The sequence below is a fragment of the Lissotriton vulgaris genome, chromosome 4_2 (genome assembly GCF_964263255.1).
Source record: "Lissotriton vulgaris chromosome 4_2, aLisVul1.2, whole genome shotgun sequence".
Taxonomy (NCBI): domain Eukaryota; kingdom Metazoa; phylum Chordata; class Amphibia; order Caudata; family Salamandridae; genus Lissotriton; species Lissotriton vulgaris.
In genome coordinates this window covers 24,771,860-24,798,865 of record NC_141692.1, presented here as the reverse complement: position 1 = coordinate 24,798,865, position 27,006 = coordinate 24,771,860, and the positions used below count along the sequence as shown (strand labels likewise).

Here is a 27,006-nt window from a genome sequence, read left to right as displayed (position 1 = left end):
CAGGTGTTTTCACAAACGGGGCCCAAAATACCTAAATAACAGATTTCACAGGTATCATCCCTCGAGAGAACTCAGATCAGCCACAGCCAATCTGATCACTGTCCCCAAGTTCAAACTTGCCACCAAGGGGGGAAGATCATTGGCAGTTATTGGGGCCAAGGCCTGGAACACACTCCCCATAGACCTACGTTCAATATCCTCAGAACAGACTTTCAAAAAATCCTTAAAAACTTGGATCTACGGACTCCCAAAATCCAAATGCAAAACTATGGTCTAAATTATTCTCAAAACTTCCCAAATGCAGTCGAAACATTGTACAACCTGTCAGCAATGAAGATAAAGCGCCAGGATGCTCCCTGGAGTGACAGAGCGCTATATAAAAACCACCAAACATCAACCACAACAAACTGTGGAGTACCTTGGCGGACATGGGAATAGAGAATTCACTTTTAACTTTCTTACGTGAACTCTACTCTGACGCTACAGCTAGAGTCAGATACGGCCTGGGGGGTGGGGGGGAGGAGCTAACAAAGTCGTTCAGAGTAGAGTGCGGGGTAACGCAGGGCTGTTTCCTGGCCCCTTTTCTATTTAATCTATATACTAACGGCCTGGAAATAGCCATTTTAAAAGGGTCCCAGGACCTGCCCAAGATAAACAATCGCCCTATACCGGTTTTACCATACGTGGACGACGCTGTAATCCTAGCCCGTACCCCCATGGAATTACAGCGTGCTCTCGTGAAATACTATACCTTCATGGCAAACCTCGACCTGAAAATTAACATTAAAAAAACGTTTGTTAGGTCTGCTGGTTCGAGGATTTAAAGCAAGAATATTAAGGCCATGTATATTGAAAACCAAAAAATAGAGAGCACAACTACGTATCCTTATTTAGCCATTGTATTGGACCACAAAAGTTCCTGAAAGTACGCCCTTGAATCCCGAAAATTTACATTTACAAGGACAACAGCTGCCCTAGCTAAGTTTGCGAACAAATTGGGTAGACGTGCTACGTTAGAACTCTTGGAAATCTACAGGGCAAAATGTATATCCAGTGTGATGTACGGGGCTGGCGTTTGGGGATACACCAAGATCGAGGAGGTGCAAAGGATAGAAAACATCTTTCTGAGATTCCTATTGGCACTCCCGCGGGGTACTTCGACCTATGCATGTCATCTGGAAGTGGGTTTGCCCTATATAACAGACTTGATTAGGATCCAACCCCTTATCTTATGGCATCGCATTTGGTTGTCCAGCGAAACTTCTGTGTCAGGGGTTCATAGAGGATTGTATTTCCCTAGATAAGGCCCAAAGGATTGCTTGGATCGCTTATATTAAGAAATTCCTCAGCGCCCTTGGCATGTTACAATATTATCATTCCCCCACTTTAATCACAGTAAAACTGAGAAAACAGTTAAAAAAAAAACTGCCTGGCTCATTTAGAATCTCTCAGACTGTCTAGCGAGGTTTGCAAAGTTACAGTGCAACACTCACTACAAATTCAAACAACTTTTGCGGTCCAGCCCTATCTAACTTACAATCTATCGGGTTACGATAGATTCTTGCTAACTAGGTTCAGACTAAACATCTTACATCACCTGGTCACTTTTCCAAAAAAACACCTGGGAAAAACCGTTAAAACTTTCTCCTTGTGATGAAGCTTCTCCTCCAACGACGATCCATGTAATACTATTCAGTAAATTTTATCAGGATCTGAGGAAAAAGTGGGTAATACCGCTTCTAAAAGTCTGACTTACGCAGGTGCCACCCAGCATTACTCGCCCTTCAATTTCTAGACGCTGAACCTTTTGCCATACATATAGCAAAATTCCTGAAGCTGGTAGTTAAACATAGACAGAACCTGGAAAAACAACTAGCATGGGCTACAACGCGAGTCCTGGTTGTGCTTTCCACTAACACTGGTATACTGAATTTTTATCTTGTTTTTAATTTCCTGTTTTTTAAGATTAATGTCATTTTTCTGTGTACACACTTAGCACTTTATACATTTTACACTGTAGCTCTCTTGCTAAGAGTCATACCCCAAGAAAATGATCTGTCTGCTTTTCAAATGATGGAAGCTCAAGAGAACTGTCTGGTGCAAATTTTGAATGTTATCTTTCTGATATTTTATCACGATGATTACATCTTTTTAATTGTATTTTTAATGTATCTGTTAATATATTGTGCTTTTATGGCTGTTTTTTCACAACCGAATAAAGCTTTGTTGACTGCATTACGGTACTTGCCAACACTGCTAGTCCACCCACCTCCACTCCATTTACGAAAAGTGCAGGGAATCTCAAGTCTCCTTGACCCCCTGATGCAAATCGAGGACAGACTTACAAAATTGGAGCAGGCTCTGTCCCACCCCACACCAAACTGTGCTGGTGTACAGTTGAATGGGGATAAGGGGGGGGGGGGGGGTCCGGATAACAGGGGGGATGTAACTAAGGCACGGAATTCCATCGACCCAGCCCCTGTTGTTAATCCCCCTATCCCCCGACCCTGGGATGCCTCAGTACTCCGGGGTTGCAGCAAAACCCGAGAGAAACACACACACATTCTCCCAAACAACCACAGAGGTGTTCCTCATTTTTTACATCTCCCCGGAAGCCGCCCCTTACACTATAGTCTTAGGTAATGTCCCGAGTTAGCCCCACATGCAAATGAGGATTGGTTAGCCTTGAGAAATAAGGCACCTCAACTACTGAGTATAAGGATGGGGATCAAAAATTGGCTATTTGGTGAATTTAAAATGGTCCGCAGAATACCCTGGGTAGGGAAGTCCCAAAAGTCCCTTAGTGGTGACTATGGTATTATGTTTCCGGACCCCTGGCTTGCTCCATCAAATTTTGGAGAGGGCTGAGGACCTTGTTGTTAGGGATGACATCTTGGTTCTCCCCTTGGGCTATTTCTATCCACCCTTTATTACCATTAGTAAGGCTGGAAGGAGTGGATCTTCCCGAATACCTGGTCATACTAACTACTCTATCCCTCTCGGTTACCGTTTTGATGTCATCACCTCCCTAGAAGACATTGATTGACTTGCCTAGATCCACCGTATGGATCCATCTGGGCCCTCTTTGCGAAGGGAGTCTGGGGTTGTTGGCAACTGTCCCCCCCATATGCATCCCTCTGAATTTTCCCATATAAACTTGGGACATCACGACAGAGGGGGATGCAGCATGTAACCACCTAGGTCACATAGGGGGAGGTTGTCTCTCCCAGGGGAAACGGAGAACGGTAGGGCGGGTTTACCCAGGTGATGTCCATTAAGCAGGTCCCGCGTCATCCAACTGTCATCATGGTCCCAAAGTGAAGGTGGACAAGACCGTTCCTCCCCTATATCTACCTTATGGAAGTCTGTGCCAAGGGAAGGTTGGATCTGTTATGACAGTGGGCTCCTGGAACATAGCAGGACTTCAGCAGAAAACAGTATCCTGTGACTGGGTGATTTTTATAGATCAGTTTGATCTTTTGGCATTCCAGGAATCTTGGTCTATTGATCCGGTCTACCGTCGGGGTTTTAAAAATGTTTCCAAACTTGCCCAAAGGTTAGCAAAGGTAGACCTATCGGCAGCCTTACCTGCTGGGTGAGACAGCAAAGGGGGTGTAAGTACGAGATGGTGATTATTGACAGCCCTGATATAATGGTTTTAAGGCTGTGGTCGGACCAAGAGCGAGACACATTGATAATTAACATCTACGCTAGAGGGCAATCGGGTGGGAGGCGTTCAGAGACAGTCTCCCTTCTTGACAGCTTCTTAGATAGCCTGACTGGTGGGTGTAATTAGATAATTCTGGGGGATTTTAATTGCACCTTTGAACTACTCGACTTAGAAGACGGTAATCTAAGCTCTGATGAGGACTCGCAGTGGCACATTCCGTCCCTAGATCTGTGCCCTATAAACAAAAGGACAGAAGCGGCTTTGCAACTTAAGAGGCTATGCCTGGAAAGGGGTGTGCAAGCAGTGAATAAGAGGTCCCAATCAGATAGGAATGGTGCAGATACATTTAACAATGGGTCGAGGAGCCGCAGCATTGATTTTATCATGCTTAACATCGAATCGTGGCATGCTCTTCTTGACATGCTCGTCCAGCAACGCTCAGAAAGCGATCATGACCCTTTCATTTTAACAATTAAGGCCCTAGGCACACTAAATATCCCTAATAAGCCATTGTAATGCATACGATCTGAAGTTTCGCTCTCAAATGATATGAGGAGGGTAAGATGGCCCTGGATCATTGAGAATGATGGGGATTTGGGGGCAATGAAGGCTCTGGTTGCTCACTCAACCGGTCTCCAAAGCTGCAACTTCCAGGGAGATATCAAATCAGGCCCCGGGTACATAAAGATCTGTTTTTAAACCTCAAAACCTTCCATCTTAAGACTAGCAAAAAGAAGCCAAAAGATAGGGTACCGATGGGTACCTGGTACAACAAAACTGATGTCCGCATTCGACCGTGTCCCTCGTAATAAAATGTGGAGTGCCTTTTTGGAAGCGGGGATGCCGATAGAACTGTTAGCAATGATAGTTAAATAGCACGATTGTAGGAAGGTGGCTACCCGACTATGGTTACGCCAGATTTTTTGCCTTGTGTTTAGCTGGTTTTCGACTTAGTTGGCCTGGTTCCCTGCTAATCAGGGCCCCAGGCTATCTGCTCTCTCTGTAAAATGGATTCCATGTACCCTAGGTGCATAACTAGATTGGTTTGGGTCACCTTATCAGCCCCTGTACAGAGCACTATAGGTGCCCAGGGCATAGGTGCATCCAAGGCCAACCAGGGGCTGCAGCATATATTTGGCACCCCTGGCTGGCTATCTAAAATTGACACAACTGACTGTTCACTCAGCTGGGGCAAGGTGGTGTAATCACCCCTAGCTTAGATATAGTATGCCTATATCTAAACCTATCTGGACACATATATACCTATCAGTCACTCCTATGGCAGGCCTTAACAATCCTGGAGGCAGAGTGCTTGGTTTTATGTGAGATGGTGCTCTAGCATGAGCAGAGCCTGTCTGCAGCTGTCAGGACCAATTCCCTAAGCTGTTCCGGGATAATGCCATACCATATACTATTAAGTGCCTTATAATCCTTGCGGTTATATAGCAACTTTGGCTTGGCTTTATCAAAACATGTTGTGTAAGGTGTCAAATGATTTGGAATGCTATCCCCTCGACAGTTCTGTCGACGGGGATATCATTCCACCCCTCTAGAGGGAGAAGACATGTTACTTTACTGAAACGCGGTTGATTTTTAAAAGAGCCTCAGATCCACAAAATGGATGCTTCTGCCACAGACACAAGTCTGACCTCCTGCTGCTGACCGAAACTCCGCAGAGGAGGCCTGGACAAAGGCTTTCCTGTCACAGGGAGGTGTTACACCAGCCCAGACAGGAGATAGTGTATTGTAGCAGGGTTTGAAAGAAACCAGACACTGCCCTGATCCTTTCAGACGCGGTCGCTCCTCACACTGCTCCCGGCCCTGCCTTGACCGCCTGGTATCGTAGCGCTATACAGCCTGACCGCAACCCGCTACCTCGCTTTGCACCCACAAGCGCCTCTGCAAAATTGATTTATCCGATTGAGACCGCAGCGCTAGATTGCCTGATTGTTGCCTAATTTAATTTGCTTGGTTGAACATATCGTAGCGCTAGATTGCCTGATTGTTGCCTAATTTAATTTGCTTGGCTAAACATATCGTAGCGCAAGATTGCCTGATTGCTGCCTAATTTAATTTGCTTGGCTGAACATATCGTAGCGCTAGATTGCCTGATTGTTGCCTAATTAAATCTGCCTTGTTGAACATATCGTACCGCTAGATTGCCGCCTAATTAAAATTGCTTTGCCGAACATATCGTAGCGCTAGATTGCCAAAGTGCACTTTTACAGTTGTGCTGTGCTGCCTGCTGTTTTCTTCTGTGTCTGATTGTAACATTGCATTGCGTTGTTTCTGTTTGTGCCCCAGTCCTGTTCCGCTTTGGCTCGCTGCCATTTTGTTGTTATTGTTGTGCCTCCCTGACCGGATTTCCGCCCTGCACCCGCCTCCCAGCTGCCCCTCCCTCGCCACTCCCACCTCCACTATCCACTTATGAAAGATACATCTGCGCGCAGCGGTCGCGCCCCATGCACGCCAAAGGTAAGCCCGTCTACGCCCGTCCGCGCCTGGTCCGCGCCAGACCCCCTGGTCCACGCAAATCCCATTCTACCAGCATAATATAGGACGCCGCAACGCTCACAGCCCTCAACCCCGGCCCACTCCCAAACTGCTACCAAGCCGCTCCAGGACACACCCATGGACCCTTCACCTGCCACTCCTGCAAGTTCGACTGCATCAGGAGCCACACCAAATCCACAAACTCCAAACGGAGCTCTTATACTAACCACCTAAAGTGCTTACTGCTCAACACCCGCTCAGTCCACAGACACTCCGTCGAACTCTGGAACCTACTTGACACTACATCGCCGGACGTCGCCTTCCTTACAGAAACATGGATGGACGCCTCATCAGCCCCCGACATCGCCATAGCCATCCCGGACATCTACAAGATCATCTGAAAGGACCGCATCAACCAAACAGGAGGAGGCATCGCCATCGTCTATAAGAACACCATCCGTATCACGACTAGCTCCGACGATAACCTCACTACCACCGAACACCTCCACTTCCAGATTCACACCGACCCCAAAACCACACTCAGAGGCACCCTTATCTACAGACCCCCAGGACCCCGCACACAATTCAACGAAGACATCGCTGACTTCATCAGCCCACATGCCCTCCCATCCGAGAACTACATTCTACTGGGAGACCCCAACTTCCACCTGGACAAGGAAAACGACGACAACACCACCACCACCCTTCTGGACAACCTGGCCAATCTTGGACTCAAACAACTTGTTGACACCCCCACCCACTCTGCCGGACACACACTTGACCCTATCTTCACCTCCAGCAAGCACATCTCCTTCGATCACACCACAGCTCTCCATTGGACAGACCACAGCTGCGTTCACTTCCACTACAAAAAATCCACGACCCATAACCCCCCCAAAACCAATCCCCCGAAGAAACTGGAACAAAATCACCACCGACCAGCTCTTCTCGTCGCTTCAACAAAACCCCCCTGCCAATTCATCGGACCCTAACCAAGCAGCCACCAACCTCACACAATGGATCACCCACAGCGCAGACGAACTAGCACCCTTGAAAAACCATCTAATCAAGCAAGGTAACAAAAAAGCCCCCTAGTTCAAAGATGACCTTAAGAAATCCAAGAAGCTCTATCGAACTCTCGAGAAAACCTGGAGAAAAAACCCAAACAGTGACAACCTGGCCTCCTTCAAGAACGCCACCTGCAAACACCACCAACTCATCCGATCCACCAAGAAATCAGCATTTAAGGATCGACTTGACAATGCCCAAAACAGCAAGGAACTATTCAACATCAAAGAATTCACTAACCCCTCTGCAGGCACGACATCACCCCCTCTCAAGACCTCTGCGACTATCAGCATTCTTCCACAACAAAATCGCCGAAATACATAACAGCTTTCAAAACCAGTCCGAAGACCAGCCCACTCCACCCTCCTCCGAACCAAAACCCCCCTCTGGGTGAGTAGTGCGCTATACAAATTTTTGAACTTGAACTGCCTGGGGAGCACAAGGCTTCCCCTAGCATAATCTGGCCAAACCGGTTCTGGGGCACACCAGCCCCTGTCCCAGCGCGGCCTGGATCAAAGAGTAGCCAACAACCTTTACGCCTGGAACCCAATCACCACTGAAGACACCATCTGCCTGATGAATTCCATCCACTCAGGATTGCCAACCGACCCCTGTCCTCACCACATCTTCAACAAAGCAGACTCCATCATCGCACCCCATCTCGAGACGTCATCATCTGCTCCCTCAACTCCGCCACCTTCCCGGAAAACTGGAAACATGCCGAACTCAGCACCCTTCTGAAGAAACCCACGGCTGACCCAACCGAACTTAAGAACTACCGCCCCATCTCGCTCCTCCCATTCCCCGCCAAAGTCATAGAGAAAGCCGCCAACAGTCAGCTCGCCACCTTCCTCGAATCCAACAAATCCCTCGACTCCTCTCAATCAGGCTTCCGAGCAAAACACAGCACCAAAACCGCCCTCATCGCAGCTACAGATGACATCCGAACACTACTGGACAACAGAGAAACAGTTGCTCTTATCTTACTTGACCTCTCCGCAGCTTTCGACACAGTCAGTCATAGCACCCTCATACAACGCCTCAGCAACATCGGTGTACAAGGAAAGGCATTAGACTGGATCATATCGTTCCTCACCGGAAGAACCCAGAGAGTCCGCCTCCCCCCTTTCAAATCAGAGGCCACCGAAGTCATCTGCGGCGTACCACAAGGATCATCACTCAGCCCCACCCTCTTCAACGTATACATGAGTCCCCTCGCATCCATCGCGCGACAACACAACCTCAACATCATCTCCTACGCAGACGACACCCAGCTGATCCTCTCCCTCACCAAAGACCCAAACACCGCCAAAACCAACCTACACGAAGGAATGAAAGATGTAGCAGAGTGGATGAAGAACAGCCTTTTAAAACTAAACTCGGACAAAACAGAAGTCCTCATCTTAGGATCATCCCCCTCTGCCTGGGACAACTCATGGTGGCCACCGGCCCTCGGAACCGCACCCACACCTACGGACCACGCACGTAACCTGGGCTTCATCCTGGACTCCTCACTCTCGATGACCAGACAAGTCAACGCCGTCTCATCATCCGGCTTCAACATTTTAGGAATGCTCAAAAAAATCTTCCGTTGGATCCCCACCGAAACAAGAAAGACAGTCACCCACGCACTGGTCACAAGCCGATTGGATTACGGCAACACCCTTTACGCCGGAACCACAGCCAAACTACAGAAAAAATTCCAACGTATCCAAAACGCCTCTGCCAGACTCATTTTAGACATCCCTCGTCAAGCCCACATTTCGGACCACCTGAAAGACCTCCATTGGCTCCCCGTCTCCTCACCCACGCACACAAAGCCCTCTACGACCTAGGACCCGAATGCCTCAACACGCGTCTATCCTTCTACACCCCCTCCCGCCAACTACGATCGTCCAATCAAGCCCTCGCCGCAATTCCGCGCATCCACAGATCCACCATGGGGGGGGGGGGGGGGGGGGGGGATCCTTCTCCTACTAGCTAAAACCTGGAATTCTCTCCCCACCCACCTCCACCTCACTCAGAACCACCTCTCTTTCAGAAAGCAACTAAAAACCTGGATATTCGAGTAAATCACCACCCTCCCTCAAGCGCCTTGAGACCCTCTGGGTGAGTAGTGCGCTATACACATTTTTGAACTTGAACTTGAACTGCCTGGGGAGCACAAGGCTTCCCCTAGCATAACCGGCCGAACCGGTTCTGGGGCACACCAGCCCCTGTCCCAGCGCGGCCTGGATCAAAGAGTAGCCAAAGAGGCACTGAGGATCCTACAGACTTTTACTCAGGAACCTATTGTCATTGCTATGGCAAAATTCCTGAGTTGGGCATGGGAGATCTGGGCAAACAAAATCAAGGGCTTACCATCATGATTTGCTTTAATTGATCCTACCCTTATCTTTGGGGATGTGTGACAGCACGTGTCCGCTATATTGTCGTGAATCGTGGGAGGTTTTTTTTTCCTGTGGCAGACCTGGGCAGTTTTCTTCTTAGATTGCAGGGTCCTTGGTTTGACCTTTTTTCCGCTCCTATTACAAAATTATAATGGAGTGGGATTTTATCTTACATGTCTTAATAGATGTTCTAATAGTACATCATTGTTTGTTGAACTAATGGTTTAATGCTATTTTTAACTATTTATTGTGTCCGTTTTAGATTTGTGTAATCTTGGTATTGTCCATTCGTCATGTTACAAGTTTTGTATCTTGCTTATTTTTTAATTGGTTGTATGTCTTTTATGGTTTTACAATCGAAATAAAGACTGATGAACTGAACTGACAGTACAGTACCTTTTGGCCCAGAACTGAACCGAAAAAGTAATTATAACTGTACTTACCAGTAACTTGAATTTCCTCCCATAGGATAACATTGCTTGGCTTTCACTGAAAAGTCTGTCAACTTTGAAAATACATTTATATTCTTTAAAAATCGACACTATAACCAAAACGTTTTTACTTAACTGTTTACACAAAGTAATCCATAAAGTAATCAACTGCATTTATCCAGCAAAACCCATTGAGCTCAATGTTATATTGTGTTTGAAATGGTGTTGCCTCTTGCAACAACTGTAGCTATTATACTTACAAAGTTTATTGTCTTTTTTCAAAGTAATTACCTAAAGTCCCTCATATTGAGAAAAGGATATTCTGATACCTGTTGGTTCTAAAATAAAACTACTATTTTTTTATATAAAAGAATTGTCCTAGAGTTCAGTTTGTGAGTGTGTGAGACCATTTGTTGACTGAGTGTGTACAACAAATGCTTTACACTGTCCTCTGATACTGCCTTACTGCTCGACCAAGCTACCACTTTACAGAGTAAGGTTATATCTAACTTTAACCCCTGCCAAACCTCTGGGTACTGGGGACTCTATACGCACTGTACCTTAATTTGGTCCAGTATATATAGAGCCACTTTCTTACAAATCCTCCTTTACCTCTTAAATAAACGAAAGTACCGCTGATGATCCTGGGGTAATCAACTATATTTTAAAGAGCTAGGACATTGGCCTCCCCAAGTGATTATTTGTGGAGATCTTAATATCAATTTATCTAGCAATCAGGGAACAAATAGTCATCATAAGTACACTGGTAGGAAACCCAAAGTCTTTTAAAACCTTAAAGAACTTAATACATACACATGCGCTGGCCGACGTTTGGTCCAACCACAAACCAAACCAGCCGGGCTATGCTTCTTATTCTGCCCCACATTATTCTTTCGCCAGACTGGATTACTTTCTGATATCAGCTTTTTTGCTTCATTATATCAAGATCGATATTTTACCACAAATTCTGTCAGATCATAATCCACTGGTTTTAAGTCTAAGGGGCACAGCGTTTCCGTAAGCCAGCTTCGACTTGGAGTTTTGAGAGGGCATTACAGCTCAATGTGAAATATCTAAGCCACATGAAAGGATGGATTCAGGACTTTTTGGAAGTCAATACTAGATCAGCTCTAATTATGGTTGTTTGGGATGCCAAGAAGGCTGGAATTTGAGGGGAGACTTTGCAGTTCTCCTTAAGGAAGAATACACTTGAGATGGAGCAGATTTTAGGGCTCCAGGAAAAGCTGGGCCAAGCGGAAGAAAAGCTTATTGGCGCGGTTCAGTTGGGGGCAGACATTAAACCTGCTCAGCTAGAATGAGCTATTTATAGAGCAGAAATTGATTCGATCTTGGAAGAGAAAGCAGCCACAAAATTTGTTACTGCTAGGGTAAAGATATATGAATACAGCGAACAAGTCGGCCACCAGCTAGTAGTACGAACTAGGCAGCATCTCACTACAAACGGGATACAATCCATACAGATCCCAACAGGGGTTGTTATTAGCGATCCACTTGAATCGTTTTTATTAAAAAAAAAATTATGCTATGATTTGTTTCTTTTGGTTCTGAGTGTGTTAAACTCAGCTGATGTCACTTGATTGAGGCTGAATTCCCGTGGCGGACATCTTTTTTACTACACGTTTTTTAAAATGAGCGCACTAGTGGTTGCATGCCGCCCTGCCTCACTTACTATTTAAATGGGCAATGAGCAGCCGCGCAGCGGACATGTGCAGCAGGCGAGCCGATGGCGCAAAGGCAAGCCCGTCTGCGCACGTCCGTGCCCAGATGGGACCAGGGGCCATGAACCCTGGCCACATTTAAAAAAATGTGAAAATCTAATATGATATTCATCAGAGCAGTTGTTGAGATATCGAAGTATTCACCACTTCGAGTGTAACCTACTTCACCCTTTGGACGCTGTTACGTTACTAGCTGCTCTCATTGTAATTTTACTTTTTGTATAGCACCTTCTAGCGAGTAGAGCAATTCAACCTCTGCTACTGCCAACGTCCGTCAGGATAACCGTTTTTCCCAATGCTGATGCCCACCTAACAAGGAACATTAACTGTTGTTTCCTCCCTAAACACAAGGTGGAAATTTTCGACCTTTCAAGTATTGAACAGCCAGATGCCATCTTCTTGATTGAAACATGGCTGCATATGAGTTCAGGCCAGATGTGGCCTCCGCTTTACCATCTAATTACGCCATAGTCAGGAAGGATAGAGATCTTAGGAAAGGGGGAGGCATTGCTATGATTTTTAATAAATCCTATTCATGCAAATTGGAAGAGCTGTCTTTTATGGGTGGTGAGGCGGCCTTATTAAAACTTGCCTTGACCCCTCAAATCATCTTTTTGGGTATACTTATCTACCGCCCCCCTGGGTCATCTGGCCCCTGGGCTTCCTCATTTCTGGACTTAATCACGCCTCACTTTCGTGAAGCGGCCATCTTTACCATTCTGGGTGTTCTTAATCTTCATCTTGATAACCCTGAATGTACAATCAGCAGTACGCTGATCCCGGATCTTGCAGCAATTAATTTGTTGCTTTGTAACACCGGCCCCACTCACACGGAAGGCCATTTACAGGATCCCATATTTTCCAGTTTACCTAACATTCAACGCCCGCCTGCTCTTCCCGTATGCTGGTCAGACCATTTTGCAGTCAAGTTTTATTGCACAATTCCAGTGAATCTGTCTACAGTTGTATCTGGAACTCAGGAAAAATGTAGGAATTGTAGCAAATGTGATATTGACCTTTTCAATAAACTCATGTCTAATAGTGTCCCCACCATTCATCAAAAGTCGACCACCTCACAGGGCATAATCCACAATTGGTTTCTTAAAGCAAATAATGACTGGATTCCATCCTCAATTAAAAGTTCTTATAATCACCGCCCCTCTGCTCCTTGGTTCACAGAGAAACTAGAAACTGAGAAAACTAAGTGTAAAGCTTTGGAAAGATGTTAGAGGAGGAACAATTGCACCTGACTCCAAACTTAAATACAAAAGGCCTTAAAAGGTTACCAAGCCCTTTGTATATCAGTCCGCACCGATTTTGTTCCATCTACCATTTCCAATATGCAGAAGTTCACACACCTTTTTTACAATGGTCAAAAAGTTGCCTGGTTCTGACACTCGCACCCCCCTTCCAAGATGGGCCGCTATGTGACAACCTTGCTAATTTCTTCGTGAACGAAGCAAATACACTATACATTATGCAATACTCTGTCAGTTGCCTCTACTCAGCAAGCCTTCAACTCTGGGTGTACTTGTACAGTTGAACCCACTAATAAACTGGAATCTTGGTCGCTCCTAGACATTAATTAATTTAAGAAGATCCTAGGTAGCATTAAATCAGGCTCTCCTTGCGCTCTCCTGTCTACCGCTGTGCTACAGCAGCTTGAATTACAGTCTCCTATGTTAATCATGGAGCTACTTAATGCTTCCCTACAGAAGGCTATGGTTCCGCCTGAGTGGAAACACGCTATAGTCCTTCCGCTCCTAAAGAAGGCTAACGCGGATCAATCCCAGGCATCTAATTTCAGAGCAATCTCTTTACTTCCGATCTATTCCCAAAGTTCGGAAAAGCACATAAATTTACAATTAACCCAGTTTGTTGAATTCTCTAATTTCTTACACTCTTCTAAATCTGGTTTTAGAGCCTGTTTTTCGACCAAGAGGACTCTTTTTGGAGTCACGGAAATGCTACGACATCGTTTGGACTTCGAGGACACTGTGGCCCTCATATTACTAGATCTGAGTGCTGCATTTGACACAGTGTCTCACACAGTGTTAATAAAATCCCTACAGTCCCTTGGCATATCTGGTCCAGCTCTTGACGGATTTACATCTTTTCTCTCCAATTGGACATTTCAAGTCTTCTCATCTAGGGCCACCTCCAAAACGAATTCCTCTCCTTATGGGGTAGCCCAGGGCTCTATTCTTAGGCCTTTACTATTTAGTGTTTATATCAGACCTTTGGCGACAATTGCTGAGGAGGCCGGGTTGTCCCTTTTCTTTTAAGTTAAAAAAAAAAACTTTATTATGGAAAAACAAGGTGTCAATTGCCAAATACAAGAAAGAAAAAAAGAAGAAACAGGTCATAAGTAATACGGTAAATAATCAAGTAAAAGCAAGCATCAAAACCATGGTAAAGAAACAAGTCCAGGAAAAAAAAAAAAAAAAAAAAAAGAAGTGCAGGTTCTAAGGCTAGACAAAAAGCATACAATAGTTATAACTGTAGTACAAAAGCATAAATGGATAAAACAATATAATAGTGAAGGAATAAGGAACGTCCAAGGTATTTATGGAGGTTTGGAAACCTCCTGCTGGATAGGCTGTAGGTGAAAGGAGCGCTTACCACCATGCTTCAAAGGAAATACCTGAAAAATCTTTCCAATTAACTGTAATCTGTTGAAACACAACAGCTAGCAACAAATCAACAATTTGAACATTGAATGAAACGCCCTCCCAACAAGAGGAAAGACTACCCAAAAAAACGTGAGTATAAGAGAAAGGAATGCGAGTGTGAAAAATGTCATTAATTTGGTTCCAAACTAGCACCCAGAAATCATGAACAAGTCTGCATGAAAATAGCATATGAAATAGGGTGGCATGAAGAAAAGAGCAAGTCCAACATAAATCAGGAATAGCGGAAAACCTCTTACTAAGGACAGATGGATGGTGTGAGGAGAAGCTTATTGTAAATGAAGAATAGGGATTGTGTTAGAGTAGCTGCTCTAGAGGACTTACGGATTTTGGTTCAAATTTTAGTCCACAAGGACGTCGGCCAGGATGTAGCAAAGTCACACTCCCATTGTTCCTCTACTTTAGTTTTGGATCTTAGGGACTCTGTGTGATGAAGGAATTTGTAGATGGCAGTAGCTTTAGGTGTGGTGCGCAAGAAGGAGTGAAGTTGTGAGGCAGAGTCAGGAGGTGGAGAGGGAGTACAAGATTGCGAAAGTCAAGTATATGTAGAAAATACTGCCTCCGTAAGCAAGAGAAACTTCTGAGCGGAGGAGGCAGGGAGATGGAAGGATTGACGAAATGCAGAAAAAGACAGGAATGAAGAGGTAGAGAACAATTCGGAAACCCAAATCAATCCCTGCTTCCTCCACGATTTCTAATAAAAGGGCTTACCATTGATTAAAATGTGTAAATTATGCCAAACGGTGGAATTAAGAAAACCAGCCAGCGTGATTATAGTGGGGGTAGGACAGGAGCAACTTCACTGTGAATTTGAGTAGGGGAGAGGACAATGAGGACGGTTTACAAGAAAAGGATAAGTAATCAGTGAATAAAAAGGGTGAGAGTGAAAGACGTTTGATAGTAACCCATAAAGGGTATGGATCATCACAATCTTGTAGCCAGAAGGAGGCCTGCCGCAGAAAGAATCCCTTCTGATAATCCGGAAAGTTGACCCCACCTTTCCACTTTGAACGCATTAGTCTGCTGAGAGACATTCGGGATTTCCCTCCATTCCAAAGAAAGGAGGACAGGATTGAGTTAATCGTTTTAAAAAGTTTTAAAGGGATGGGTACAGGGATGATAGATATTGTGTAAAGAACTATAAGGGACAACATCATCTTAATAGTATCAAGGCGACCCCACCAGGAGAGATAGAGTGGATGCTTATTGGGATGATAGATATTGTGTAAAGAACTATAGGGGACAACATCATCTTAATAGTATTTGGCGACCCCACCAGGAGAGATAGAGGGGATGCCATCTGGACGTTAAGTCAGATAATTTCTGGATACATTTGTTCATACACAAAGAAACAGTATCTGGGACTGAAGGGGTAACATGCAGACCTAAATATTTAATATGGGAAGAGCTCCAAGTGAAATTGGATGCACTAAAGTCGAGTTTAAATGTAAACTTAGTCAGGGGCAGGAAATCACATTTGTCGTTATTGAGTTTATATCCAGAAATGAGGGAGTATTAATGGACTACATCGAGAAAAGCGGGTATTGACTCAGAGGGATTTGATATAAAAAGTAAGATATTGTCAGCGTAAGCGGCCAGCTTAACATGCGACTGCGAGGTATGAAAGGCTCCAAAGCTAGGTTAAAAAGAAATGGGGATAAAGGGCATCCCTGACGGACACCTCTTCCCGGGTCAAAAAAGGAGGAAATTAAACCATTGGCGCAGACTGCTGCACGCGGACTGGAGCAAAGAAGGGAGACCAAAGAAATTAATTTGGGGCCAAAGCCGAACCATTTGAGGGCCGCAAAAAAGGTAAGTCCATTCAACCCTTTCAAAAGCTTTCTCAGCGTCCAATGCAATTGCTGCAAGAGAGTGTTGGAGATGCGAAGACTTTGAAAGGACATTAAACAGGAGTCTAGTGTTATCAGTAATGAAGCGCCCTTTAACAAAACGGGATTGTTCAACTCCCAACAAATCAGGCAGGAGGAGGTTGAATCTTAGTGCAAGCGACTTGGCAAAAATCTTATAATAAATATTAACCAAAAAGATGGGTCTGTAATTTTTGCAATATTTAAAATTTTAACCCTCCTTGGGAAGAAGGCATATGTGAGCATCAGAAAAGGAGCCAGAAGATTTACCTAGGATGAGAAATGTATCCAAAAGGGATTGTAATTTTGGTATGAGTTGTTTTGAAAAGTGTAAGTAGAATTCAACTGTGAAACCATCCGGTCCAGGGGCTTTATCTTTCTGGAGATGTCGAAGTGCAGCAAGCAGCTCTTGTTGGGATATGTCTACCTCAAGGTAAGTGAGATCAAGAGGAAAATGTTGGGGTTTGTGAATGCTAGAAAATCAATGTGTTAAGGAATCAGAGGAAGGCTGAGTACCAGAGGAGTAGAGAGAGTTATAGAAACGGGAAAATGCAGTTAAAATGTCAGCATCCTTATGTTGAAGATTAGAATCAGCATCATAAATGGACTCAATGTTCAACTTATTATGTTTCACCTTCAAGTAATTGGCTAAAATTTTCTCCAGCCTTGTTTCTACCCCCATAAAATTTATCACTCAATTTCAAAAGATACAGGGAAGCATCTTCAGTAGATTTCTTATTAAATTGCATTTTAGCATCGACCAGGGCTGTCAAACTGTCTTGGGAGTGAGAGGTATAATAAACATGTTCCAATCTTCTGAAGGAGGTCACTCGTGAATTTCCGAGCAACCTTCTGTTTTGTGGCTACATGTCTAATCACAAAGTCTCTTGCTGAGGCCTTAAAGGCATCCCAAATGGTATGCTTAGACATAGAGGGAGTGTTGTTAATCTCAAAAAAGTTGGTAATAAATTCAGTGAATAATGTGGTGAACTTAGGGTCTAGTAAAAGAGAGTTATTGAAACGCCATCCTCTAGGACCATCTGCCTTACGGAGAATATGAATAGATATAGAGACAGGGGCATGGTCCGAAAATAAAATGGGCCCAATCTCAGCATTAGTAAGAGTCTGGACAATATTATGGGAAACAAAAATTTAATCAATCCTTGATTGGGAAAGATGGGAAGGTGAGTAATAAGTGAATTCTGTCGTTGTCGGATTACAGATGCGCCAAGAATCAGCTAGTTTATGTTGCGCGATAGGCTGGGCAAAAAGCTTGTGGGATCTATTCAGAATGAATGAAACTTTGGAATTCCTATCAAGGAAAGGATCGAGGGGCTGATTACTGTCCCCCGCCAAAATAAAATTGTCATCCACAAATTTGGTAACATGGGTGGAGAATGTGGGCCAAAAGGCAGGGTCACCACCAGTAGGGGCATAGACGATGAGAAGAGAGATTGGTACACCTTTAAAAGACAGTCTGACATAAGCCCATATACCCTCAGTATCCGATTCCTGAGTTATCACAGTTAAGAGAGGGATTTGCAACATAATATTGCAACCCCATTATGTTTGCCATCACCAGGGGAATAAAAGACTTCTCCCACCCAAGCCCTTTTAAGTTGACGATTCTACTTCTGAAAGAGGAGTTTCTTGCAAAAATTCAATGTCCACATTTAATTTAGCTAGTTGAGAAGATTTTTTTGTCTCTTAATAGGAGAGTTAACACCCTTAATGTTCCATTTAACTACTCTCAAAGACATGCAGAACAATAGAAACAATGTTGAACAAATCGAACAAGTTCACAAAAGAAACCCGGAAAAAGAGAGCACATAAAAAGTAAAAAATTGAGAAACAGGTTGAGTAACAAAAGCAAAGTGCTGAAACACGATGCAATATGAAAACATAGTACAATGGGAAAAAGAGCATAGGAGTGAGAAGAAAAAGAGGAGAAAGAAATGAGAGAATAAGTCAACATTGAGGATGAAAGACCTGGAAAGCAGATAACAAAAAGATGAACATGAAAGAGAAGAAGACAGAAGAAAGGCATAAGGAAGAAAAAATGACACCCAGTACCTGGAACAAATGGAGGAAAAACATACTTACAAGGGAGAAGGGTGTGGGGACACAATCAGGAATGAGATCAGACATGGAGGGAGGAGGGGATGGAGCCACATGGAACAGGCGGGACATCAAATGTCAGCGAGAAGCGCCACCGGGAGAACGGCATGGGGCGAAGGACAAAATCTATGAGAACAGGAGGAAAATGTTAGGAGAATGCCCAATAAACCTAAGACAAAAGAAGTATACGATCATGACCAAGTACAGTAGGCGAGGCATGAACAAGCAAAAACAATTACAATAAAATACCATCATACAACAAGGTTAGGAAGAAGGTAGGAGCAAAAAACACAGTCTGAAAGGCAGAATGACGGACAAGAGGGAACAAAGCCGGAGAGAAGAACAAACACTTCAAAAAAGTCAAGGGGGGGGAAGGAAGAAGGACCGGAGTGATCCATATCCGCTGCTTGACAGGAATTGAGGAAGCTCTGGAGTCGTACAGGATCTTCATATGTCGTAGTCTTATTGTTGTAGGTGACCTTAAAAATACATGGATGGAAAAGTCCGTATCTGGCTCCAATGGAAGGGAAGAGTAGGTTGCATATCTAAGAAGGCTTTACGACGTGTTGCTGTGGCTTTAGCGTAATCTTCGGCAAAAAACAAGGAAGATCCTGACCAAGTGAGACGAGGAGACGCTCTGGCCGCTGACAGGACTTTTAGAAAGTCTGTGTATTCCAAAAAGTACATGATGACGCCCCTTGGCCTTGACGTAGTATAAGTTGAGGAAGGAACTCGACCAAGCCTATGCGCCCGCTGAATTTTGAGAACAGTGTCCTCTGGTAAATTCAAAAGTTTGGGGAGAAAGGATTTGAAAAAGGCAATGGGGTCAGACCCCTCGCATCCTTCCACCAGGCCGTAGATACGCAAATTATTGTGCCTATTTCGGTTTTCGAAATCCTCAACCTGCTTATTAAGAGAAGAGATCTGCAAATGCAAATGCGAAGCTTTAATGGATGATTCTTGAAGCGAGGAGATACTCCGTTCCACTGATGTAACTTTTGCATCCATTTGTGACCAATTGTCCATCATAATTTGTAACTTAGAATTGGTTTCCTCCATAAAGGGGCGAAGAGCTCGTATTTCCTCTTTCCTCCAGCAAAAGCTCAATAGAGATTGGTGACACGGACTTTGGTGGTGACGGAGGATCCTTCTTTAATCTCTTGGAGTTGGCCTTCCCTGAGGGCAGCGCAGACTGCTCCATTGTTGACAGCGTGCCACTAGTATGGGACGACTGGGAGGCCTCAAACTTAGCAAATGCAGAGAATACTTTTGAATTTTTGAGGAAGGAGCACTTAGAAGTGGTGTTAGGACGATATGACAAAGTTCTGCCCATAAGATACACGTTGGCGCTAAAAAGAATGCTTGAGAATCAAGACAGAAAGGCCGCTCAGCATACGTCACAGAATTGAAAAAGCAGCAGCGGGCGAAGGAGCGCAAGGCGGAAAGAAAAAAACAACCAAAAAAAAAAAAAGTAGTGCCAAGGAGCATTCAGAAGCTTGTCAAATGAGTAAATGCTGACCAGAGCTGAGGTGATAATTAGAGTGAAAGGAAAATGCCCATGTCCAGTAATGAGAAACTCCACAGCTCAGAGCACTCTGAATTAAATTGCAGGCTATCAGAGCAAAAGGCCAGAAAAAAAAAACTTGGTCATGCATGAAGTAAGATAACTGTCTGTCAAAAAGAAAACATGAAAGAAAAATGAAGGAGATCGCTTCCATAGTTTAAATGCAGTTCACCTTGCGTGAGAAAAGCTTCTTAGCAGACTCCATGAGGAAAAGAGCTGCGCAGTAGGCAGATGGAGCCGAGGTGCGTATTCAATCAGGACGTGCCTCAGACGCGTCAAATAGTCCCAAGATGGCGGCCTCAGCCGGCAAGAGCCGCGACCGGAATTTCGCCGCCTCAGAAGCCGTGGTAATCGCCTCAGGGACTCTCAATTCAGTCCCGAGGCACTCTTGCAGCCTTCCGACATCGGAACCTCCCGTTGAAACGAAGAGATGAGGACGTGAACCGCTCGTTTCCAGTGGCAGGCGCCGAGCGCTCACATCGGCGCAGCCATGCACACCAGGCACCAAACCACGCCCCCCCTGAAAATACATTTATATTCTATAAAATTCGACACTATAACGAAAACGTTTTTTACTTAACTGTTTACAGCATAGGTCCCGGGACTGATTCTAGGATCCAGTCCTGTGGTACACAAAGTAATCCATAAAGTAATCAACTGCATTTATCCAGCAAAACCTATTGAGCTCAATGTTATATTGTAAACTCAACTACACAGGGTTAATTAATTCTCAGAGAAATAACCAGGCGCTCAGCCTCTAGTATACGCAGAGGTGTGTGTGAATTCAAAGTATCTGTATGGTGCAACTGGCAAGCGGGAAAACCCTAAAAACCGCTCAAAAGTGTGTCTATAAATAGACACACAAATAACTAGAAGCAAGAATTGCCTATGCACACAATCAATAATCCTAAACATTCGTATCTTATACATGAACAGTGAAAATTTATGAAAACAAAGACAACAGTAATAGTTGATTCCTTAAGCGTTAGATTTTTTTGCAGATATTTAATCGTTCCAAAAGCCAGCCGACACGTGTTTCATCGTGTTAGGAACAGAGTTAACGCGACTCCTCAGGGCTTGCGTCTTTGTCGCAAATCTGTCAAGGTCAGTAATCGAAAAGCGATAGATAAAGATTCCAAGTCTAAAATGTCGTAACACAATAGGTTTGTCCTCTTAGTCTTAAAAGTGATGCACATCCGTAAGTGGTAATTATAGCTGCGACTACAAGTACATAGACGCTCTTGCAATGTTTCAGTTCAATCCTGCGAAACCAGGGAACCTTGCGCCTTGCTGAAATGGATAGCCTGCAGCATGTGTAAATGCAATAGTAGAAATCAGTCCGTTCCGTGTCGGGTTCCCGGTTCACTGCCAACTGTATGTTGACAGTGAACCGGGAACCCGAAACGGAACGGACTGATTATCTCTTTTTGATTACTGATGGCAACGGGCCCGCCGGGTCGGAATTAACACCAGTGGAGTGACCTTGACCGATTTGCGACACAGACGTCATATATTTTCACTGTTCATGTATAAGATACGAATGTTTAGGATTATTGATTATGTGTGCATAGGCAATTCTTGCTACTCAATGTTATATTGTGTTTGAAATGGTGTTGCCTCTTGCAACCACTGTAGCTATTGTACTTACAAAGTTTATTGCCTTTTTGCAAAGTAATTACCTGAAGTCACTCATATTGAGAAAAGGATATTTTGATACCGGTTGGTTCTAAAATAAAACAACTATATCTATTGATATAAAACAATTGGCCTAGAGTTTAGTTCGTGAGTGTGTGAGACCATTTGCTGACTGAGTGTGTACAACAAATGCTTTACACTGTCCTCTGATACTGCCTTACTGCTCGACCAAGCTACCACTTTACAGAGTAAGGTTATATCTAACTTTAACCCCTGCCAGACCTCTGGGTGCTGGGGACTCTATACACACTGTACCTTACTTTGGTCCAGTATATATAGAGCCACTTTCTTACAAATCCTCCTCTACCTCTGTTTAATGAATGGCAGTACCGCTGATGATCCTGGGGTAATCAACTATATTTTAAAGAGCTAGCACATTGGCCTTGCCCAGTGATTATTTGTGGAGATCTTAATATCAATTTATCTAGCAATCGGGGAACAAATAGTCATCATAAGTACACCGGTATGAAACCCAAAGTCTTTTAAGCCTTAAAGAACTTCATACATACACATGCGCTGGCGGACGTTTGGTCCAACCACAAACCAAACCAGCCGGGCTATACTTATTCTGCCCCACATCATTCTTTCGCCAGACTGGATTACTTTCTGATATCAGCTTTTTTGCTTGATTATAGCAAGATAGATATTTTACCACGAATTCTGTCAGATCTTAATCCACTGGTTTTAAGTCTAAGGGGCACAGCGTTTCCGTAAGCCAGTTTCGACTTGGAGTTTTGAGAGAGCATTACAGCTCGATGTGAAATATCTAAGCCACATGAAAGGATGGATTCAGGACTTTTTGGAAGTCAATACTAGATCAGCTCTAATTATGGTTGTTTGGGATGCCCTGAAGGCTGACATTTGAGGGGAGACTTTGCAGTTCTCCTTGAGGAAGAATAAACTTGAGAAGGAGCAGATTTTAGAGCTCAAGAAAAAGCTGGGCCAAGCGGAAGAAAAGCGTATTGGTGTGGTTCAGTTGGGGGCAGACATGGAACCCGCTCAGCTAAAATTTGCTATTTATAGAGCAGAAATTGATTTGATCTTGGCAGAGAAAGCAGCCACAAAATGTGTTACTGCTAGGGAAAAGATATATGAATACAGCGAACAAGTCGGCCACCAGCTAGTAGTACGAACTAGGTAGCATCTTACTACAAACGGGATACATTCCATACAGATCCCAACAGGGGTTGTTATTAGCGATCCACTTGAATCGTTTTTATAAAATTGTTTTTTATGCTGTGATTTGTTGCTTTTGGTTCGGAGTGTGTTAAACTCAGCTGATGTCACTTGATTGAGGCTGAATTCCCATGTCGGACATCTTTTTTACCACCCGTTTTTTAAAATGAGCGCACTAGTGGTTGCATGCCGCCCTGCCTCACTTACTATTTAAATGGGCAATGAGCAGACGTGCATCGGACATGTGCAGCTGGCGAGCTGATGGCGCAAAGGCAAGCCCGCCTGCGCACGTCCGTGCCAAGATGGGACCAGGGGCCATGAACCCTGGCCAAATAAAAAAAAATTGAAAATCCAATATGATATTCATCAGAGCAGTTGTTGAGATATCAATGTATTCACCACTTCGAGTGTAACCTACTTCACCCTTTGGACGCTGTTACTAACTACTCTCATTGTAATTTTACTTTTTGTATAGCACCCTCTAGCGAGTAGAGCAATTCAACCTCTGTTACTGCCAACGTCCGTCAGGATAACCGTTTTTCTCAATGCAGATGCCCATCTAACAAGGATTTTACTTTCTGGAACATTAACTGTCGTTTCCTCCCTAAACACAAGGTGGAAATTTTCAACCTCTCAAGTAGTGAACAGCCAGATGCCATCTTCTTGATTGAAACATGGCTGCATATGAGTTCAGGCCAGATGTGGCCTCCGCTTTACCATCTAATTACGCCATAGTCAGGAGGATAGAGATCTTAGGAAAGGGGGAGGCATTGCTATAATTTTTTATAAATCCTATTCATGCAAATTGTCATCTTTTCGGGTATACTTATCTACCGCCCCCCTGGGTCATCTGGCCCCTGGGCTTCCTCATTTCTGGACTTCATCACGCCTCACTTTCGTGAAGCGGCCAACTTTACCATTCTGGGTGTTCTTAATCTTCATCTTGATAACCCTGAATGTACAATCAGCAGTACCCTGATCCCGGATCTTGCAGCAATGAATTTGTTGCTTTGTAACACCGGCCCCACTCACACGGAAGGCCATTTACTGGATGTCATATTTTCCAGTTTACCTAACATTCAACGCCCGTCTGCTCTTTTCGTATGCTGGTCAGACCATTTTGCAGTCAAGTTTTATTGCACAATTCCAGTGAATCAGTCTACAGTTGTATCTGGAACTCAGGAAAAACGTAGGAATTGTAGCAATTATGATATGGAACTTTTCAATAAACTCCTGTCTAATAGTGTCCCCACCATTCATCAAATGTCGACAACCTCACAGGGAATAATCCACAATTGGTTTCTTAAAGCAATTAATGACTGCCTTCCATCCTCAATTAAAAGTTCTTATAATCACTGCCCCTCTGCTCCTTGGTTCACAGAGAAACTAGAAACTGAGAAAACTAAATGTAAAGCTTTGGAAAGATGTTAGTGGAGGAATAATTGCACCAGACTCCAAACCTAAATACAAAATGGTCTTAAAAGGTTACCAAGCCCTTTGTAAATCAGTCCGCACCGATTTTGTTCCATCTACCTTTTTTACAATGGTCAAAAAGTTGCCTGGTTCTGACACTCGCGCCCCCCTTCCAAGATGGGCCGCTATGTGACAACCTTGCTAATTTCTTCGTGAACGAAGCAAATACACTATACATTATGCAATACTCGGTCAGTTGCCTCTACTCAGCAAGCCTTCAACTCTGGGTGTACTTGTACAGTTGAACCCACTAATAAACTGGAATCTTGGTCGCTCCTAGACATTAATTCATTTAAAAAGATCCTAGGTAGCATTAAATCAGGCTCTATTTGCGATCTCCTGTCTACCGCTGTGCTACAGCAGCTTGAATTACAGTCTCCTATGTTAATCATGGAGCTACTTAATGCTTCCCTACAGAAGGCTATGGTTCCGCCTGAGTGGAAACACGCTATGGTCCATCCACTCCTAAAGAAGGCTAACGCTGATCCATCCCAGGCATCTAATTTCAGAGCAATCTCTTTACTTCCGATCTATTCCCAAATTTCGGAAAAGCACATAAATTTACAATTAACCCAGTTTGTTGAATCGTTTAATTTCTTACACTCCTCTAAATCTGGTTTTAGAGCCTGCTTTTCGACCAAGAGGACTCTTTTTGGAGTCACAGAAATGCGACATTATCGTTTGGACTTCGGGGACACTGTGGCCCTTATATTACAAGATCTGAGTGCTGCGTTTGACACAGTGTCTCACACAATGTTAATAGAATCCCTACAGTCCCGTGGCATCTCTGGTCCAGCTCTTGACTGATTTACATCTTTTCTCTCCAATCGGACATTTCAAGTCTTCTCATCTAGGGCCACTTCCAAAATGTATTCCTCTCCTTATGGGGTAGCCCAGGGCTCTATCTTACCCCTTTACCATTTAGTGTTTAGATCAGACCTTTGGCGACAATTGCTGAGGAGGCCGGGTTGTCTCTTTTCTCTTATGCGGACGAAACCCAAATCATCTTTTCCCTTTCTGCCAAGAAGATGTCCGAACCGTCTTGCATGCAAGTCAATCTACTTTAACTTAATGGCGAGAAGACTGAGGTCCTGATTCTGGGGAAAAATGAAGACCTCTGGGGCCCCCAGTATTGGCCTGCCGAAATGGGTTCCCTACCCCAGCCTACCCACCAAGTCCCAATTTTGGATTCATTATTGATGACCAATTATCAATGAGACAGCAAGCAGTGAAGGTGGCAGCCACCTGCATTACCATACTAAAATGGTTGAAAAAAAAATCATCTGGATGCTCCCTTGCTCCACTCAAAAGGACCGTAGTACAGGCACTTGTGACTTCAAGACTGGACTACGGTAACATCCTCTACTTGGGGGCAAATAATGAAGTGATACGGCGACTCCAGGTGGTGCAGAATTCTGCTGCCAGACTACTTGAACAGATCCCTAAAATTGCTTCCATCTCTGGCTCTTTGCAAGATCTTCATTGGCTCGAACCACGTTAAATTTAAAGCCTTGAGCTACATTTTTAAGATCAAGTCTGGCACCGCCCCTCAATATTTGCAAGACTTGTCCATCCTTACCGACCTGCACATCTGTTATGTTCCACTACTCAGGGGAAATTCTAGGTTCCTGGGGTTAAACTCAAGGATAGGTGGTCGTTCATTTGCCTGACTCCCCCCAACCTAATGGAACTCTCTCCCCATATCGCTCCGGAATAAAACAATATATGTGAACTTCCGTAAAGGTTTAAAAACTTGGCTGTTCAACCAATAATTTTTCTCCTTCAGGCTGGTGCTGGGAAACCCTTTTTGAGTAGCTGCGCGCCTTATAAAATCAATATAACATAACAGGGCGGCCTTTCGCAATTTTTATTCTCGGTTATACACTGAAGAAGGCAATGACTCCCAAATTAATAGACAGGGGGAGATCGATAAATATCTAGACTCGGTGTCACATCTTGACACTGAGGATCATAGGTAGTTATCCCATCTGGGATGAAATAGCCAATGCTCTGGAATTTTACCAGATGTTAATGCAGCGGGTACTGACAGCATTCCAGTGGAATTCTATAAAGTTTTCTTCACTAAGATTAGTGGCATTTTTATGGCTCGGGGGGTCAGATCTTTAACGCGGCTACTCCTCCTGCCTCCTGGGCGACAGCCAAGATAATCATTTTTCCCTGGACCCTGGCCACAATTCAGCAACTCCATAGTCGACCTCGTCAGCGCCCTTGCCTCCATGGACTACATCCCCATCGGGGACCTGAACTTCCACCTCAAGAACAACAATCACGCCAACTCCGCCACCCTGATCAACAACCTTGTCAATCTCGGCCTCAGACAACTGGTCACCGTACCCACACAGCCGGCCACACGCTGGACGCCATCTTCTCCACGAGCACCCACGTCTCCTACGACCACACCGCCGAACTCCACTGGACAGATCACCGCGCTGCATCCACTTCACCTACAAGAGGCCCACCATGCACCACCACACCCATCAGCTACCACATCTCTGCTTGAGATAAGTTACCGAAGACCAGCTTACCAACAACCTCGTCCAGAATCCACCCACCGACCCCGCCGACCCAGACTCTGCCGTCTGCAACTTCAGACAATTGATCACGACTGCT

At 44.4% G+C, this 27,006-nt stretch overlaps 1 protein-coding gene across 2 annotated transcripts in view; it reads right to left on the bottom strand.

Moving 5' to 3' along the window:
- Positions 1–27,006, bottom strand: part of LOC147718173 (verrucotoxin subunit beta-like) — a 244,733-nt gene that overhangs the window by 30,109 nt on the left and 187,618 nt on the right. For both annotated transcript variants that reach the window (XM_086919239.1, XM_086919238.1), the window contains exon 4: positions 18,453–18,593. In XM_086919239.1, coding sequence (XP_086775365.1) covers positions 18,490–18,593 — 104 coding nt within the window. In that variant the 3' untranslated portion in view covers positions 18,453–18,489. The remainder of the gene's footprint in view (positions 1–18,452; positions 18,594–27,006) is intronic.